Consider the following 15,138-nt stretch of genomic DNA (forward strand, 5'->3'; position numbering starts at 1 on the left):
GAATGTTTTCAGGGAATTTTCAATGGCCACCATCATGCAGTTAGGGATACGTAGGGGACTCATGATGCACAAGTAATTAAGTCTAGGCATCACGTTCCTTTTGATTAGTTGAGCCTTTCCTCAGAAGTACAGGTCGAGTTATGACCAGCGATGCAAGTCTGCCTTGATTTTCATGTTCAATGGTTCAAGATTATGTTGCTCGGATATGAATTTACCTTAAAGAAATGAAAAGACAAGAGGTGTTTGGCAAACCAGGAGCAAGTTTGTTTAATTAAAAGCAGCGGCTGGGAGAGACTCAACAGAATGCGTCTGAAGAAAGTGTCTTGGTGTACAAAGTTTTGGCTGACATCATATACATCTCAGGAGGTACAATTAAGTAATTTCTGCAATTCTGAAAAACATCTCAGCCATAAATTAACAAGTTTGGGCATCTGATAAGGACACATCTGGCTCTCGACCTCGGGGAGAGCTAATGTGGGCCAGTGTGTATGTGACCAGATGTCCGGCTTGAGGAGCGCGTGATCACTATGTGTGGTGTGTATATCGTGTCCTAATTCGCTGAGTGGTCCTATCTACATGTACTATCTAGCTTTGTTGTATTCTTGGGGAACGCAAGCCTTTGGCCAAACGTGTTTTATTGGGGCCAATTTCCTCAGACCGGTTTATGGTGCAACTATCTATCTGTGGGGTCGATATTATTATATGGCAGTCACTGGTGTCATTTTTATCAACATTCTCAAAATCGTGTACAGTTGTCATCGCATACATCGATATGGTCTTTACTGATATTGACAGTTTTGCATTCCTAGATCATGATATACAGCGACATTGTTTTTACTGGTGACAAGACACTATCATGCATGCATGGATTATGGCATACATTGACATCGTCACTGCCAGTATCAACAGGGTTGTGTGGGCACAGATGATTGCCCAAGTTGACATTGCATTTATTGATATTGCCATTGTCGTGCGGGCACAGGTTGTGGCATATGTTGACACTGCATTTATTGCTACTGCCATTGTTGGGCCTGCATATATCACAGTATTCACTGACATTCCAACAATTAAGTTCCACCACAATTTTCAGGATCAGGGAAAACTTTTATCCTAGGTATTTCAAGATGGTGGTCGACCATTTAACCAGTAGACCGTCTATGGCCGCTGGTGTTGTATAGTGAGTGAGTGGTAAGGTTTTGCACTTATCCCAGTTCACCTTGTAGCCAGACAGGGAGAAGAAGTGGGACATAAGATCTATGAGTACTCTCAAGAAGGAGGATGAGAGTTACTAAAATGTCATTAGTGTAGAGCAATATCTTATGTTCACCCCTTAGTATCAGTATGCTGTAAATGTCTGGTGGGTTTCAAATTCTATTGCCAATGATTCCAACGAAAGGATGAATGACAGGGGGGGATAGGATGCATTTCTGCTGCGTGTCTCTGTGTATGTCAAAAGGTACAGAAGTGTAAACCTTTTGCGGTGGCCTTAGCTGTCGGATGAGTTTAAAGTTTCTGTATTCTGTTCATGAACACCAGCTTCATTCCTATCTGTCTCAGAACCTGGAACATATAACTCTACTCCATCCTATCAAAGGCCTTTTCAGCATTGAGGGACAATGCTAGCTTTTTATCCCCGCCACAGCGGACCTTCCAGAGGACAAGGGCCAGGGCTCGAAGATGAGATGCCAAAGTACTGCATGGGACAAAACCCTCCTGGTCTTTATATATAAGGGATAGAAGGATGTGTTTAAACCGGCTCACCAGGATTTTGGCAAGGATCTTTGTGTCAACTTTAAGCAAACAGATCAGCTGTAGCTCTTGCATCTCAGTGGGTCTTTACCCCATTTAAGGAAAAGTGTAATTTCTGCACTGTTGACCTCAGTTAATGTGGTAGGCATAGGTTGGTCTTCTGCAGAGACTTTTCATAACAAGCAGACCAGGAGGTCTTTATGCATTTTATAGCACTTGATCAGGTAGCCTTCCATACCAGGGAATTGCTCTATGGGAGACTGTCAATTACATCTTTAACCAGCTCCACAGTAATGTCAGCCGCAAACGACTATTGTTGGGCTGTGGTGAGTCGGGGAATCTCATATTGTGTCAGAAATTATATAGTATCCTCTATGGCCTAGTGACAGGGAGGAGAATGGCTGGTATAGTGCATGAGGATTCTTGTTGATGTGTCTGCAGGGCTAAAGGTTGGCCTGTTTTCTCTTCCCATTCATAATGTCTGCTTAACGCAGAACAGGGTAGTTTCTGCTTTGGAGATGTATAATGCATAAAGCTTGTGCTTAGCTCGTAGCAACACTTGTAGTGTATCTGACAAGCGTGAGGAGGAGTACTGAGCAGAAAGTGTGTTGTTTTCAAGCTTTAGTTAAGTCTTTTTGTGTCAGGCCTCTTGTTGCCGGCCGGCAGTATCACACAATATTTCCCCCCTAATTGTTGCCATTCGCGCCACTCAGAACGTGCCAGGGTAGTCAGTCGTCCATTCATTGTGCTCTAAAAAGACTTGAAGGTGCGAATGCAACCTTTTTTGTCATCAGGGCATTGTATTGAGAAATGTTTAGTCTCATTTGACTCCCAGGCGGTCTCAGAGAACCCATATTGAGCCAGATCTGTATAGCATCATGATCAGAAGCCCCTGTGGGCAGAATGGGGGCGTCTAGTAAATAATCTAGGCAGAGCGTAGAAAAAAAAAACAACAAAAAAAAAAAATCAATCTGCGTGCGGTTTCTATGAACGCATGAGGTGTAGGTGTAGTATGTCATCAAGGGGTGCAGGATTCTCCAAGGGGAAAAGTCAGCCATATTGTCCTGGAGAAGCCCCCTGTCTGAGGCCTTGGAGGATAAGGGGTGATCTGATTTATCCATGTAGGCGTCTTGAATTACATGTTCCAGTCGCCCCCAAGTAACTCTTACTTTTAGATTGCTGATGCAAAATTCTAACTATACCTGCTATGGTGTCTCTCTGAGTGTATCGAGCCTAAATGATAGTGAGGAGCTCTCCAAACTTTGTGAACTTTCATCGGGAGGTGTTTTGCACGTAGTATGTCGACCCTGCTCTTATGATACAATTTGTTAGAGTGGGTGTCAGTATCTCCCGGGTTGAGTATGCTAGCATGGTACTCTCGCCCTACCCATTCTCTCCGGAGTTTCTGACTTAAAGAGGTGTGTCTCTTACAGGAGGGCTATATATGGCAGTAGCGACTGAGTATAATCAAGTACTTTTTTCCTCTTGATAAAACTTGAAAGCCCATTAACATTCAGGTAAACCACTAAGAAGTGTTGTCGCTGAGACATTATCACCCGTCGTGTGTTGTCAAGGGCATGGTGGGAGGTACATGAGCAAGCGATGGGCCATATTCCGAGGGTCCCCTTGTTAGAATATGCACCATGTGTATGTTCCTGTCTGCAGCGAGTTGTAAGAGGTTTGAATAGAGGTAGGCACTGGAAGATTAATGGGGTGGTGATGCAGCATTTAAAGAGAGATCATCTGTCTCCAAGGACATGAGATGTGGGCCTACTACGGGAAGGGTTTTGCCAGAGACACTAGTAAGCTGCCTGTGGTATGTGGGCAACAAGGAATGAGGTGATGGGGAGCATGGGTTGCAATGAGGCTTGTGGTCAGGGACTAGTGAGGTCCCTTCTTTGGTCGAGTGGTTGGATATGCAGCAAGATGCAAGGGCATGTCGACCAAGGGTCTACAGTAGCTGTAGGTCTCTGTGGAAATTGGAGTAATCCGTGGTACAAAAGAGAAAGGGAGAAGGAAGGCGGGTGCAATGATCTGGACGTGTATGTAGATGTGCCACCAAGAGCTCCTACCATTACAGGACTGTGAAGATACCCCCAGGAATTAAAGGAGGTTCATGAAATATAGTTGGTCTTCAAGGGAGACCAAGATTTGTCTCTCATTTGGGGCTCTTTGCCAGTATGTCTGGATTTCGGCCCTCTGGACCATTGTTTGGGGACTTCTTTAACTCAAAGACGTTCCTCAACAGGCGTAAGCGGTGAGTCAGTTTGGTGTTGTTCGGGTCCTAAATTATGAGTATCAGTGGTGGTTCCAATATCTATTCCAGTGGCTTAAAGTGCCTCCAAATATTCTTCCAATTGTCTGGGATTATCTAATTCTGTGGCATTATTATTGTGGGTTATGAGCATTATTGCCAGATCCAGAAGGCCATATTGAAAGCCCAGAGTTTAAAAATGGAGCGCAGTTGCATGAATCTTTTCATGTGGTCATGGTTTCTTGGGAGAAGTTCTGCAAAATGTAGATCCTGTGGTCCTCAAAGAGAAAAGGACCTCTATTTTTTGCCTTCAGGACAACAGCCCAAGCCTGTTGATGATGTAAAAAGCAGCCTATTATTTGTTTCGGGCATTCTTTGCCTGTTTGGCATCAAGGTCTAATTCTTTCCGCCTACTGAAACTCCAGAGGTGGATCGAAGGGGATCTTGGTGATGGTTGGGATGAAGCTGGTGAAGAATCCCTTCATGTTGTCCCCTTCCAGTTTCTCAGGGAGTCTAGAAATCCGAAGGTTGTCTCGGTGATTCAGGTCCTTCAGTTCCACAATCTTCTTTTGAGGTACCAGAGGTCTATAGAGGACGCCAACCTCTGGTTGATTTAGTCATATCTGGCCTCTGCACCTGACAGTCTTCAGTTAAAGGAGCAAATATCTTGACAGATAGTTTGGAAATCTGCAGAGGGTTTGAAGTCGTTTTCAGCCACCTCCAAGAGCGTTGTTCTAAGTGCCGCCAGTTCTTTCAAGATGACCTTTAGGGCTGTGCCTTGCTGGGTCTCCGTGTCCCTCCCATTTGTGTTCGGCTTTCCAGCCACTGCTTCCACAAAGAGAAGTTGCCTGGACGATTTTGACATTGTCAGAAACTCTTGGGGGAGCGATTCCCCTCTGACTCTCTCAGTGGGCCTGTGTTACTGGGGTCTCACCATGACGGCTATCTAGGGAGCTTCAGCAATTTTTAAGGTCGTGCTAGGTCCGAGATCTGTGGGAGCGAATAAATGCAGCAAAAGGTGAGGGATAAGTGGGCATTCCCTTGGCAGTAATTTAGTCTGGTCACCCTTGCTGTATCATGCTGTGGACCAGGCATTCCATTAAGTCTCACACTGCCCCCTCTTGACCATCTTATACAGCTGGTTAAGGAGCAATCCTGACTGTGATGGGCTGTGCAACAATCTAATCCCTGGGCAGTCTCAGGAGGTTCCCAATATGTCCTACCACCATTTACAGAGATGTGCTGCAGGTGGTGTGAGTCAACACACTGGATTCTCACAAGCAGTAGAACCAACACAAACTATCATAGACACCCCTTGACATCCAGTATCAGCCACTCAACTCGTCTGCTACATGGTGACGCTGTCTGCCAAATATGGGTATTAGCACAACACCACCTGTTTATTAATTTATTATACATTAACAGTCACTAATACGTGCCATCTAAGACATTCTTATAACTTTGAGGGCCTTGAATAGTATTGCTTGTCACACTTGTAGGAGTGTGATGGTTAGTAGTTGTGTTGGTACTGTAACTGGCAGCGCTGCATGGGCAGTGGATGGTGCAAGCGGCCATGCCCTCCTGTTGAGTGCTCTGGCACTTATTGCTTTACAAATGAACCACTGTATCAGTCACCCATAAAGGCAACATCAACGCACAGCTAAACACATGCACACAGCAGTTCACACAATGACTCATTCTTAAGATAAACCTGCACCAAAAAAACACATAGCCAAACCATTCACCACCTGGTACAGAAGAAACTCCAATAAGAGAGCTGATCTGAAATTTGTAAGATGCTGGCACAAAACACATTCCCTTGAGTACCATCAACCAGTAAGAGTCTCCCAGACCAACCAAAATTGATTCCAGTCTACAATGATTACAGACATTAAACCAACTACCCCATCACACACTCATGTAAAATCAACTAAAACTTAATCAGTAACAACTTTACCAATAAAATGAATACTCACAGGCACAAAACAGATCTTACAAGAACCACAAACAATAAAAATGTACACATATCTGCAGTATCCACAGCTTGCTCTCCTTTGACCCTCTAAAGAGCCGTATCTTCTTTTTATGTAAAAAGATATTCACAAAAACGGCTCACAAATTTTGCCTTAACTTTTTATAACTACATTTCCAAACTGACCTAAGTAGAAATAGGTCAGCTCAGAAAAAACTGAACTGAAGGAGGTCGCAGAACGACCTGCTTATTTAACATAAATTAGGCAGGTTGCAATTTGCGACCTCCTGCGAGTGGCTACAATCACAGGGATGGTGGCCTGAAAGGAACAGAACCCCCCCCCCCCCCTCCCCCCCATCCTTGTGACTGGGTTCCAAAACGGAATACTTTAAAGGAAAAACTTTTCCAATTTGGAAAAAATTAGTGACAGCAAGAAGTGATCCCCTTGGACCACTGCCCACTCCTCCTGAAGCAGCAATACCAATGACCGTGGAGAAGGGATCCAAATAGGAGACTTTCCCCATTTCCCGGAATTATGATTGCAAACCATTGATCCATGCCGTAATGGCTCTCATTTGGAAGGAACGCCCTTAACAAAACCCCCTTCCAAATTAAGTATTGGTTTCTAAACTCATTTTGCTATTTGGAAAAAGTTTTTAAAATCACAAAATAGGATTAGAGCATACAAAATGTGATTTATTGGTAATGCAACCCTTTCAACATCATGCCCCTTGGTGTGCTTTTCAATAACAAACATTTCCATTGAGCAATCTGCCAATGACAGATAAATACATCTTAAACTTTTGCCATCCAATGACATTACATAGCTAACTGAGCACCTAAATGTCATCCACGCACATGAGAACCATCTGCCGCTGATTAATCCCACCATTGTGGAGTTTGTTCTCAACAATGGAAGCGAACATCATCCCCAGATCTAGGCACAACATCTGACAAGGGTCTCCAAGGGGACCCCTATCAACCATGTGACATCACTAACTTTCTAAGTGGATACTAACCTGCCCTTCAAAGAAAACTTGAGCAAAAAACCCAAAAACCTTATAATATTCACGCCTTGGTTCCAGACGAGTCTCCCCCAAAAAATGAAACCCCAACTCACGGCAGAGAAATCAAGAACAATTCTCCACAACACAAAAACGTCACAGGATAACCCCTCAAATGAGTCATCGTTCAGTCCGCAAACACCAAGAAGTCAGAACAAACAGTAAAGCATCTTACCACATCAGACTGGCCATGCAGCTTATAGAGCACTGGCATAGACTAGGGGAAATTCAAAACCTCATAAGAAATGGAAAATGTGGAAAGCCTCCTCCAGCTATGCCCCAGACTCTTTAGCACCCACCAGTTGAACCAGTGTTTGAGGGAGATTAGTATCACCGATGCATGTTATTGCTTTACTGAAGAAGTGGGGCAATTGAGTAGTGCAGCAATTATTTTATTTTTGTTAGTAAAGTATGGGATCTGAAGAGGGCAAGTCAACCTTGTGTATGGATTAGCATCTGAAAAGAAGGCTTTATCCATTGCCGGCAGACTGCCACCCTGCTATCACTGCAAGAGGCCCCTGTAAACCCTTGATGCTGCTCAATGTGCTGTTCTCTCCCCTACCCGAGGTTGGAGTTAGCCCCTGACATTTGTCCTGTGGTCCTAATGGCTGCTACACAACTCCATGCTGGAGCGAGAGAACGCAAGCCATGCTACACCACGCCAGGCTGTCATACCCCTAATCCGAACCCCAGTGAACAGGAATGCCGCAGAGGGACAAGTCAGAAAGAAAGTTAGGTGAACCCTTTTGGTGCTGGACAGAACTAAGGGTCAGAGAAACATGCCCACGTTTTGATTAGACTTCAGGCTACAGCACACGGCAAGAAGGAGGGGGTTCAATTGGGGCCAGGTCACAGTCCTAATTGACTCTTCCAGCAGAAGATAAGCAGGAAACTGAAGCATGTGAGTTCTAGTTGTCTCTAGGGAGAGATGCAAAACGAATTTAATTTATATAGCAATGATAAGGTAATTTTTTTGGCAAAACACATGCATTCTTCAATGGGTTCCTAATAACCGGTAACAGACGTATACAGAGGAACCACAATATCCCATGTTTGGGGCTTTCTCTCCCACACAGAGTCTGACTGGACAAACCGGTTTATGAATGGAATGGGAGAGTGTATTGGAAACCCTCTAACGGGACTATAAGAGCTGAGGGCACTAGTGCTAAGAGGCTTGAGTGCTCTCACTTTCAGGCATAATCTGTTGCCTGGCTGCTGAAGGGTGCTTGGGAGTCAGATCCCCCTGAGCCTGTTCAGATGCACTAGTCTCTATTCAGCCATCCGCTTGGTGGTCACCGGTCAGCCTAGCTCTTTATATAGCTGTTATTACTGCCTGCACAGAATTCACCAGGTTGCTTACAGCTGTTTCCAGCTGCAAACTGTAATGTCCATAACCCTTTCCACCCTGAGTTTTGAGCCCAGTGTCCTAGGGAGACACAGAGGTTAAGCTTCTTTATCATGGAATTTGGCTTTCCCCTAATTGAGATCAGAATAAGGATCCCTGAACAAATGTGCACATTCGGGGAAGTCCGCTTTGAATGTTTTTGTTGTATTTAATAAAACCCTCATTCAAACATGACCACCTTGGATGAGCACACATCCACAGCAGTCAGTTTGCAATTTATTTAGTTTTGGTTTCAAAGATGGCTGCTGTGGGTGTGCACACCCTCAGAAGAATTATGCAATGTATTTAGTTTTATTTTGAGCAAGCTCTTTCAAAGATAGCAGGGAATGTGTTAACATCTGTGATGATTATCTTTGAATGGGATCTCTTAAAAATGTAAGTAAATAAGCCCATTGCACATGCATACTAGTGGGCTGCCATCTTGAAAAGGAAACAAAAACTTTTGTAAATTGTCACCCATCAATAGTTAAGGGGGCAAACAGTTCTTGGGCCGAGGGTTGAAGAGTTATATAATAAAGAAAGATTGGGGAATCCAGAAGAGAGAGAAGACTAAGAACATAAAAAGAGGGAAAGAAAATAGTCCCTCATACACAGTGCAGTGGTCTCAAGTCAGCAGATGAAAGATACATGATATCCATTCAAAACACGGTGAGACCGACATGCCCCTGGATGGGTCAGACACAAGAGCGAGGAAAGCCATCGAATCAGGAGCAGGGAACTGAGATAGACAAGAAAACCAACCATTCACGAGCAAGGGAATGACCAAGGCTCATTTTATGTATTGTATATTGTATTATAGGTCTTGTAGGAAAGGCCTAAGAAGGATTTTTAATATGTAGGGGATAAAGTGCTCCAATATACATAATAGCGATGCTGCTATTCAGTGTTTTGCAGTATGGCCACAGGCAGCTTGTCTTTATGAGATCACAGAAATCTAAGGTGACTTGGAGGTGGGTATTTTATTCCATAATGTAAGTGGTTGTTACACTCCCATCTATTCTCAGCCCCCCAAAAAGCTTTTAAGATGCCCTTAGTAAGGCATGAGTAGGTCATCCAGTCCTCCAGTTTCAACCATCAACTTCTAGTTGTGTTATTTATTTATTTATTTAACAAAAGTGTCCAAAAGAACAACAGGTCAGAAAGGAAGCTTTTAAGAAGCTAGCTAATATGTCTGAAGCAAGTTGTGCCTTTGAGTGGTAGACAACTTTGAAAGGGAGTATCCACCATATCCAGTTTGCTTGCTTTTAGGAGTACAGAAAACTAGGAAGGATAGATAGATGACCCAAGGCTGATACTTGGAGAGGAAAGGCTCATGCATGGAGTAGATCCCTTTAAAAGGAGCGGACATTACTTTAACAGACCAACATTAAACGGTTGCTTTTGTGATGACGGCAACGTGCATGCACCGGGAGATGGGACGAGTGCATTCCATATGTTAACATGGAACAAACACAGCAAAGGCTAGGACTGAGCCTGTGGACACAAATATGAATGGTTCGTGAAAATAGCATAACATAAAAATTCTTGTTGCATCCCCAAATTCCTCTGAACACTGAGAACTGAATCACTTTGATTCAATGGCAGGAAGTGATGTAGCTATTGATTTCTAGGAGAACAGCTTTTGTTTATTGTGGGTAGACCTTGTGATCTGTACACTCCTCCCTTACGCTCTGTAGTAGCAAATTACCTCAATTTTCTAAGGTTCACCTTAGACAGAATGGATGGCAGGGGTTTTGCTGTGCTAGCAGCAACACACTACCCCAGAAATTCGACCTATCACAGATTAGTCCTCATTTTGCATAAAGTTAAAGACTATTTTGTTTGTTAATAATGAATCTGCATTGCCCTTTTTTTGCACCAAAAATCATATTGTGCGCTTTGAAAGTAGAGTTCATTTATTCATTTTTTTCTGGGAGTGAGTTACATAGTTCAGTGACAAGACAAGCAAAATAGTCTTTACACCGTATAACTATCCAAATTAAGACCTGCACAAAACAAACGTTTCTGTTGGATTGGATTAGAAAATAAAAAGTAACATTTATATTAAGTACGCACATCCTGTAAGATTTTATATTTTAAACAAAATTTCCTTTGGGTTGGAGGCAGGAATCAAAGGTTTTAGGGAGGAGTAAAACCTGAAAGTGAAAGAGCTACCCAGCTAGATGCAATAGACAAAAGAAAATGATGGGATGTGAATTTAGACAGCTTCCAACTAGTCCACAGACCTAAAGTGAGTAGTACCACACACTGAGGAGGTAAAAACTACTTTCTGCTGTGGTAAAAGAGAAGTGGGAAAATTTCGCAACAGAAGAATATGAATGGTCAGGCAAGGAAGAGGTGTGAAAAATGTGGGCTTCATCATCGTTCATTTCCTGTTGATATACAACTCATTGTTGGGCACAAGGAGCAGTCTCAATTGTCCTGCACATGTACTCATCTTTAATATTCAGGAGTCTGAGAATAGTATCATACATGCACACTCTGCTTAATCCGGATCTGACGTCAAAAAGTCGACATGTTCACTGCGTCTTCTTTTTTAAGTCAAAAAGTCTGCAGGCCTCTCTAGCTTAGACTGTGGCACTCGTTCAGAATTTGGCAAAACTCAGAGCTGAGGGAGGATTTACTGCACATGGTAAATATAGATTCCCGCATAGAGATATTTACTGGGTGTGGGAAAGGCCTCAGATGTTGGGATTGTCAGGGAAAAAAATAGGAATTATAAAAGCAAGTATCAGAGTTTTTTTTTGCACATTTTCCTCTGATAAATTTCGACAGATTTAGTCTACGGAAATTTGTGAGGGGAAAATTCCGAACTCCTGTTTGTGCTAGGGTCAAAATTCACAACTGCCTTGGAAATCAAGAACATGAAGAGAAAAAGGAAATAGAGGGAAACAAAGCATGATAGGTAAAAAAAAACAATAATATATCAGCCACCAGATAAGAAAGGGAAGACTTGGATACACTTCAAACAAAATTACTCCTGGATAAGAAAAAAATGTAAACAAAAATAAATATTCAAATATGATGTGAAAAATGCATTGCAGTAAAAAAAAAAAAGACTGGTAGGTCTCAAGAGAAGGCGTAGACTTGAGACTCTTATAAGGATAGAAAAGGAAACTAAGATTATGTTGATGTTATGGTTTTCTTAGGATCCTTGTAATGTTATTGGGCTCAACTGTGTCATAAAAAAGACACATTAAATGAGAGGACGAAGCGTTATGGTTTTAATACTGATGACTAGGAATAAACTATACATCAAGTGACTCAATCTGAAATCCCATGGGCGTGGAGTAGATCCCTTTAAAAGGAGGGGAAATTGCTTTAACAGACCAACATTAAACGGTCGCTTTTGCGATGAGGGCAACGAGCATGCACCAAAGCATTTGCTCTCAGTACACAGATAGATATAAAACAAGTTCAATGTCATGCAGAGTAAGAAAAATAGAGAAAAGACTTACAGAATTGGTAAGTAGAAAAGAGCCATGCCAATGACCACCTACAGTGCAATCATTCCACAGAGCACCTGTTCTGGATGATGGTGCCCGCATGCAAACTTTCATTAAGGAGTTACCTACCAACACTTCTTCCTTTGATTCAGGATTGAACCCCATTAATCAAAGATGGCAGCAGGTGCAGGGGGCAGATAGTGATGGGAAGTGGGTTTCTTTGGGGGGGTTGGACACACAAAGATGCATGTATTTGTAACAGTATGTTCAAATAGCTTCCCCAATAGGTTCAAATTCATCACCTTTCCCTTATTAAACAAGAGGTTCCACAGAGTTCCAACCGTAACCCATTAACCTAGGGATGCTTCACGCCACCATTGTGCAGATGGCAAACAACTCCACATTGAAGGATTTTTTGCAACTGACATAAAACACTACTTACATTTCAACCAGCCTAGGGCATCTAAACCTACCTAAAATTCCACAAAATCAGAATCCATAGTTTCAATGATATGCAATCTACATCCTCACATTACGCTATAGCTGAATTAAATGGCACTAGGTAGTGTCACACCTTTCCACTTTATCAACGGCACAGTCAACTGGCTTTCTACAATGCCTTTTATTCAAAGGCCATGTCAACATGAAGGCCCAAACAGCCTGAAATCAGATTATCCTCCTACACCTGGCGAAACCCTCCATCCAAGCAATCACCCTCTGCCCGACTGTACAAGCAGAAGTCATACGCCTTATGGACATGAGTTGGCCTCCATGATTACACAGTATTTTTTGATATGGCACAGAAATGATTGATTTATTTAAAGATATGTGAAGACCCTCTTGCAGTTTTTAAAAAAACAAGAAAGGAAACAGAGCTTTACTCCTCATACATACCGACGCTCTAATCTAACCATCATGAACTAACAGAAAAACTGAGGATATCACATCACTGCTTAAGAGTGACAGCCAATTAAGAAGCCATTACATGAAAAGAATATAATCTAAAATGGAAGGATTGCTTGGACCCCCGCGTCAGTCAAGTACCATGGCTGTATATGTTGATGAAGAGGTGATCACTTACTTTAACACCATCTGGAAGGAGCTGTAGTTAAAGGTATATCCACCAATCACCCACATGAACTTCCCATGCATCACCGCCTTGTGGGAGGCGCGACCCACCGAAGGACTGAATGGCTTCACGTTTGGCAGCGTCCAGTAGGACTCCGTAGAGGGCACATGCAGTGAGCAGTCAGGACCTATAATTAAGAGATACAAGTATGAACTCAATGAAAGTGGTGAGTATATAAACAAAAACACTTTCGTCAAATGATGTTAATGATTGCAGAAGAAATCACACATTTACCAATTACTACATTTCACATTTCCTCAACTGGTTAACATTAAAAATCAATTAATGTGTCAAACAAACAAAGTGAATTAGAGGTTACAAAGCCAACACCTGGCTTTCTTTCAGTTGTTTTCTGGGTTTTAAAATCACTTATATGCATAAAGATTTAATTTTTACCAGTTTTTTTTTATTGATCTCAACATATGACATCAAATGACAAAGTTTAAAAAGCTCAACTCTGTGATACTTCACAGAAAGCATACTTGATTTTACAGAACAAATCATCTTCTAGCAACAGGAAACAAAAGTCTTGAAAAGATAAAAAAAAAACAAGAACGAGGAGAGCAAAATAAGGCTGTGATGGCTTAGCATGTAGATGGCATTAAAAAAGACTTATGAAGCATGGAGCGACAGCTGGTCACCAATCCCATTAACGAATATTTAGCCCTGAATAACAGAAATCCACAACTGAAAGAACAGCTTTTCCCCCTGCTGATGGTTTTCTGTTGAAAGGCATTGAGCGCACACGCTTTCTGTGACCCAAGAAGACTAGGAACACTTCTTGGAATTGATTCAGGGGTGGACTGGGAACCCAAAGCAGCGCTGGCAATTTGTTGGACTGACCCCCACCCACGTAGGGGAGGGAGGGACAAGCGTGAAGCACTGCTGCTTAACAAGACCGGTACCCCATCGCTCCAAAACTGGGCCCCATCCTTCCAGCCTTCTGGGCAACCACTCGTTGCCTGCTACAGCCAGTCCAGCCCTGGATTGGTTGAAAGACGCAGATGTTTGTTTGTGTTCTCTGTCAGCCATTGCTTGGCGAATTTCTTACCCAATGGCTCTCGGAAAAGTACACATTTGTACAAAGGATTTAGGCTAAATTCTTCAATTGTTGAAAACAGATCTAAGCACCTACATATCAGTTGAAAATTGTGACTAAGGGCCTGATTTAGAATTTGGAGTGTTTATCTCTGTCCATCAGTGTGGTACAGGTCATTACGTGCAACACCCAGACAGGCAGAGGACCGCCATATTTAAGAGATCCCTGTCAGCCCAGTGATGATCTATTTTCTTTCATAGGAGCCTACACCACAGTGGCTCTTGCAAAGGCATTGAAAGACTGGTGAGCATGCTTCAGGCAGATGCTCACTAGACTTTTTTGTTTTTCAAAAACAAACTCCCACGGCCGAGGTTTGTTTTTGAAGAACAAATTACTAAAGAACCAGGCAACCATGGAGTTTTCTCCCAGATTACAGGGGTCGTCATTATTGTTTTCTACTTGGAACTGCCAGATTTTCCATCGTGGTCCCAAACAGAAAAAGAGGAAATATTATTGCCTGCTCAAAATAGGGTGTGCGGTTTAATGTTCTTGCACCAAAAGCCCTTACTCCATTAGGCCATTGGAATAGGTTTCTGACGATGAAGCCAGCTGGGTCTCCGCCGTAGGAAACATGACAGTTTGCCCGACTCATAATACACCAGATGAACTGAGGGTTTGATGGACAGGGTACTCTGCCACGTTTGTGGTGGTGTACTGTGACTTCCACTCTATAAATAAGGACCTAAATATGAAAAAGGTCCATAGATCATTCAAACCTCTAACTTTTTTATGGAAATTCAGGACACACGTTATGACATACATTGAAAAAAACTGATAGGCAGTAAAAAAGGGATGCTGCAGCAGTTAATGTTTTGATTTGTTCTGCATTCCGTCCATCAATTGTGTGTCTTTTGCTTTCTCGCCCTAAGTGCCCCAGGTATGCCCAGACGTGGGTCCTGGGCTCACTGTGCCACTGTAATCAAGCTATCCTGGCTGAAGAGGGGTGAAACCCCGAAACCGGTCCTAGGATGCTTGTTTCCGGTCCAGGGAGGACCTGGCTTGGCAGTTCGGGCTGGACTG

The 15,138-nt window shown here is 42.8% G+C and overlaps 1 protein-coding gene across 2 annotated transcripts in view; it reads right to left on the reverse strand.

Annotated features, from left to right (window-relative positions):
* Positions 1–15,138, reverse strand: part of ATRNL1 (attractin like 1) — a 2,333,760-nt gene that overhangs the window by 1,880,830 nt on the left and 437,792 nt on the right. For both annotated transcript variants that reach the window (XM_085603276.1, XM_085603277.1), the window contains exon 6: positions 12,972–13,146. In XM_085603276.1, the coding sequence (XP_085459402.1) occupies positions 12,972–13,146 (175 nt within the window). The remainder of the gene's footprint in view (positions 1–12,971; positions 13,147–15,138) is intronic.

The sequence above is a fragment of the Triturus cristatus genome, chromosome 1_2 (assembly GCF_964204655.1).
Source record: "Triturus cristatus chromosome 1_2, aTriCri1.1, whole genome shotgun sequence".
Lineage (NCBI taxonomy): Eukaryota > Metazoa > Chordata > Amphibia > Caudata > Salamandridae > Triturus > Triturus cristatus.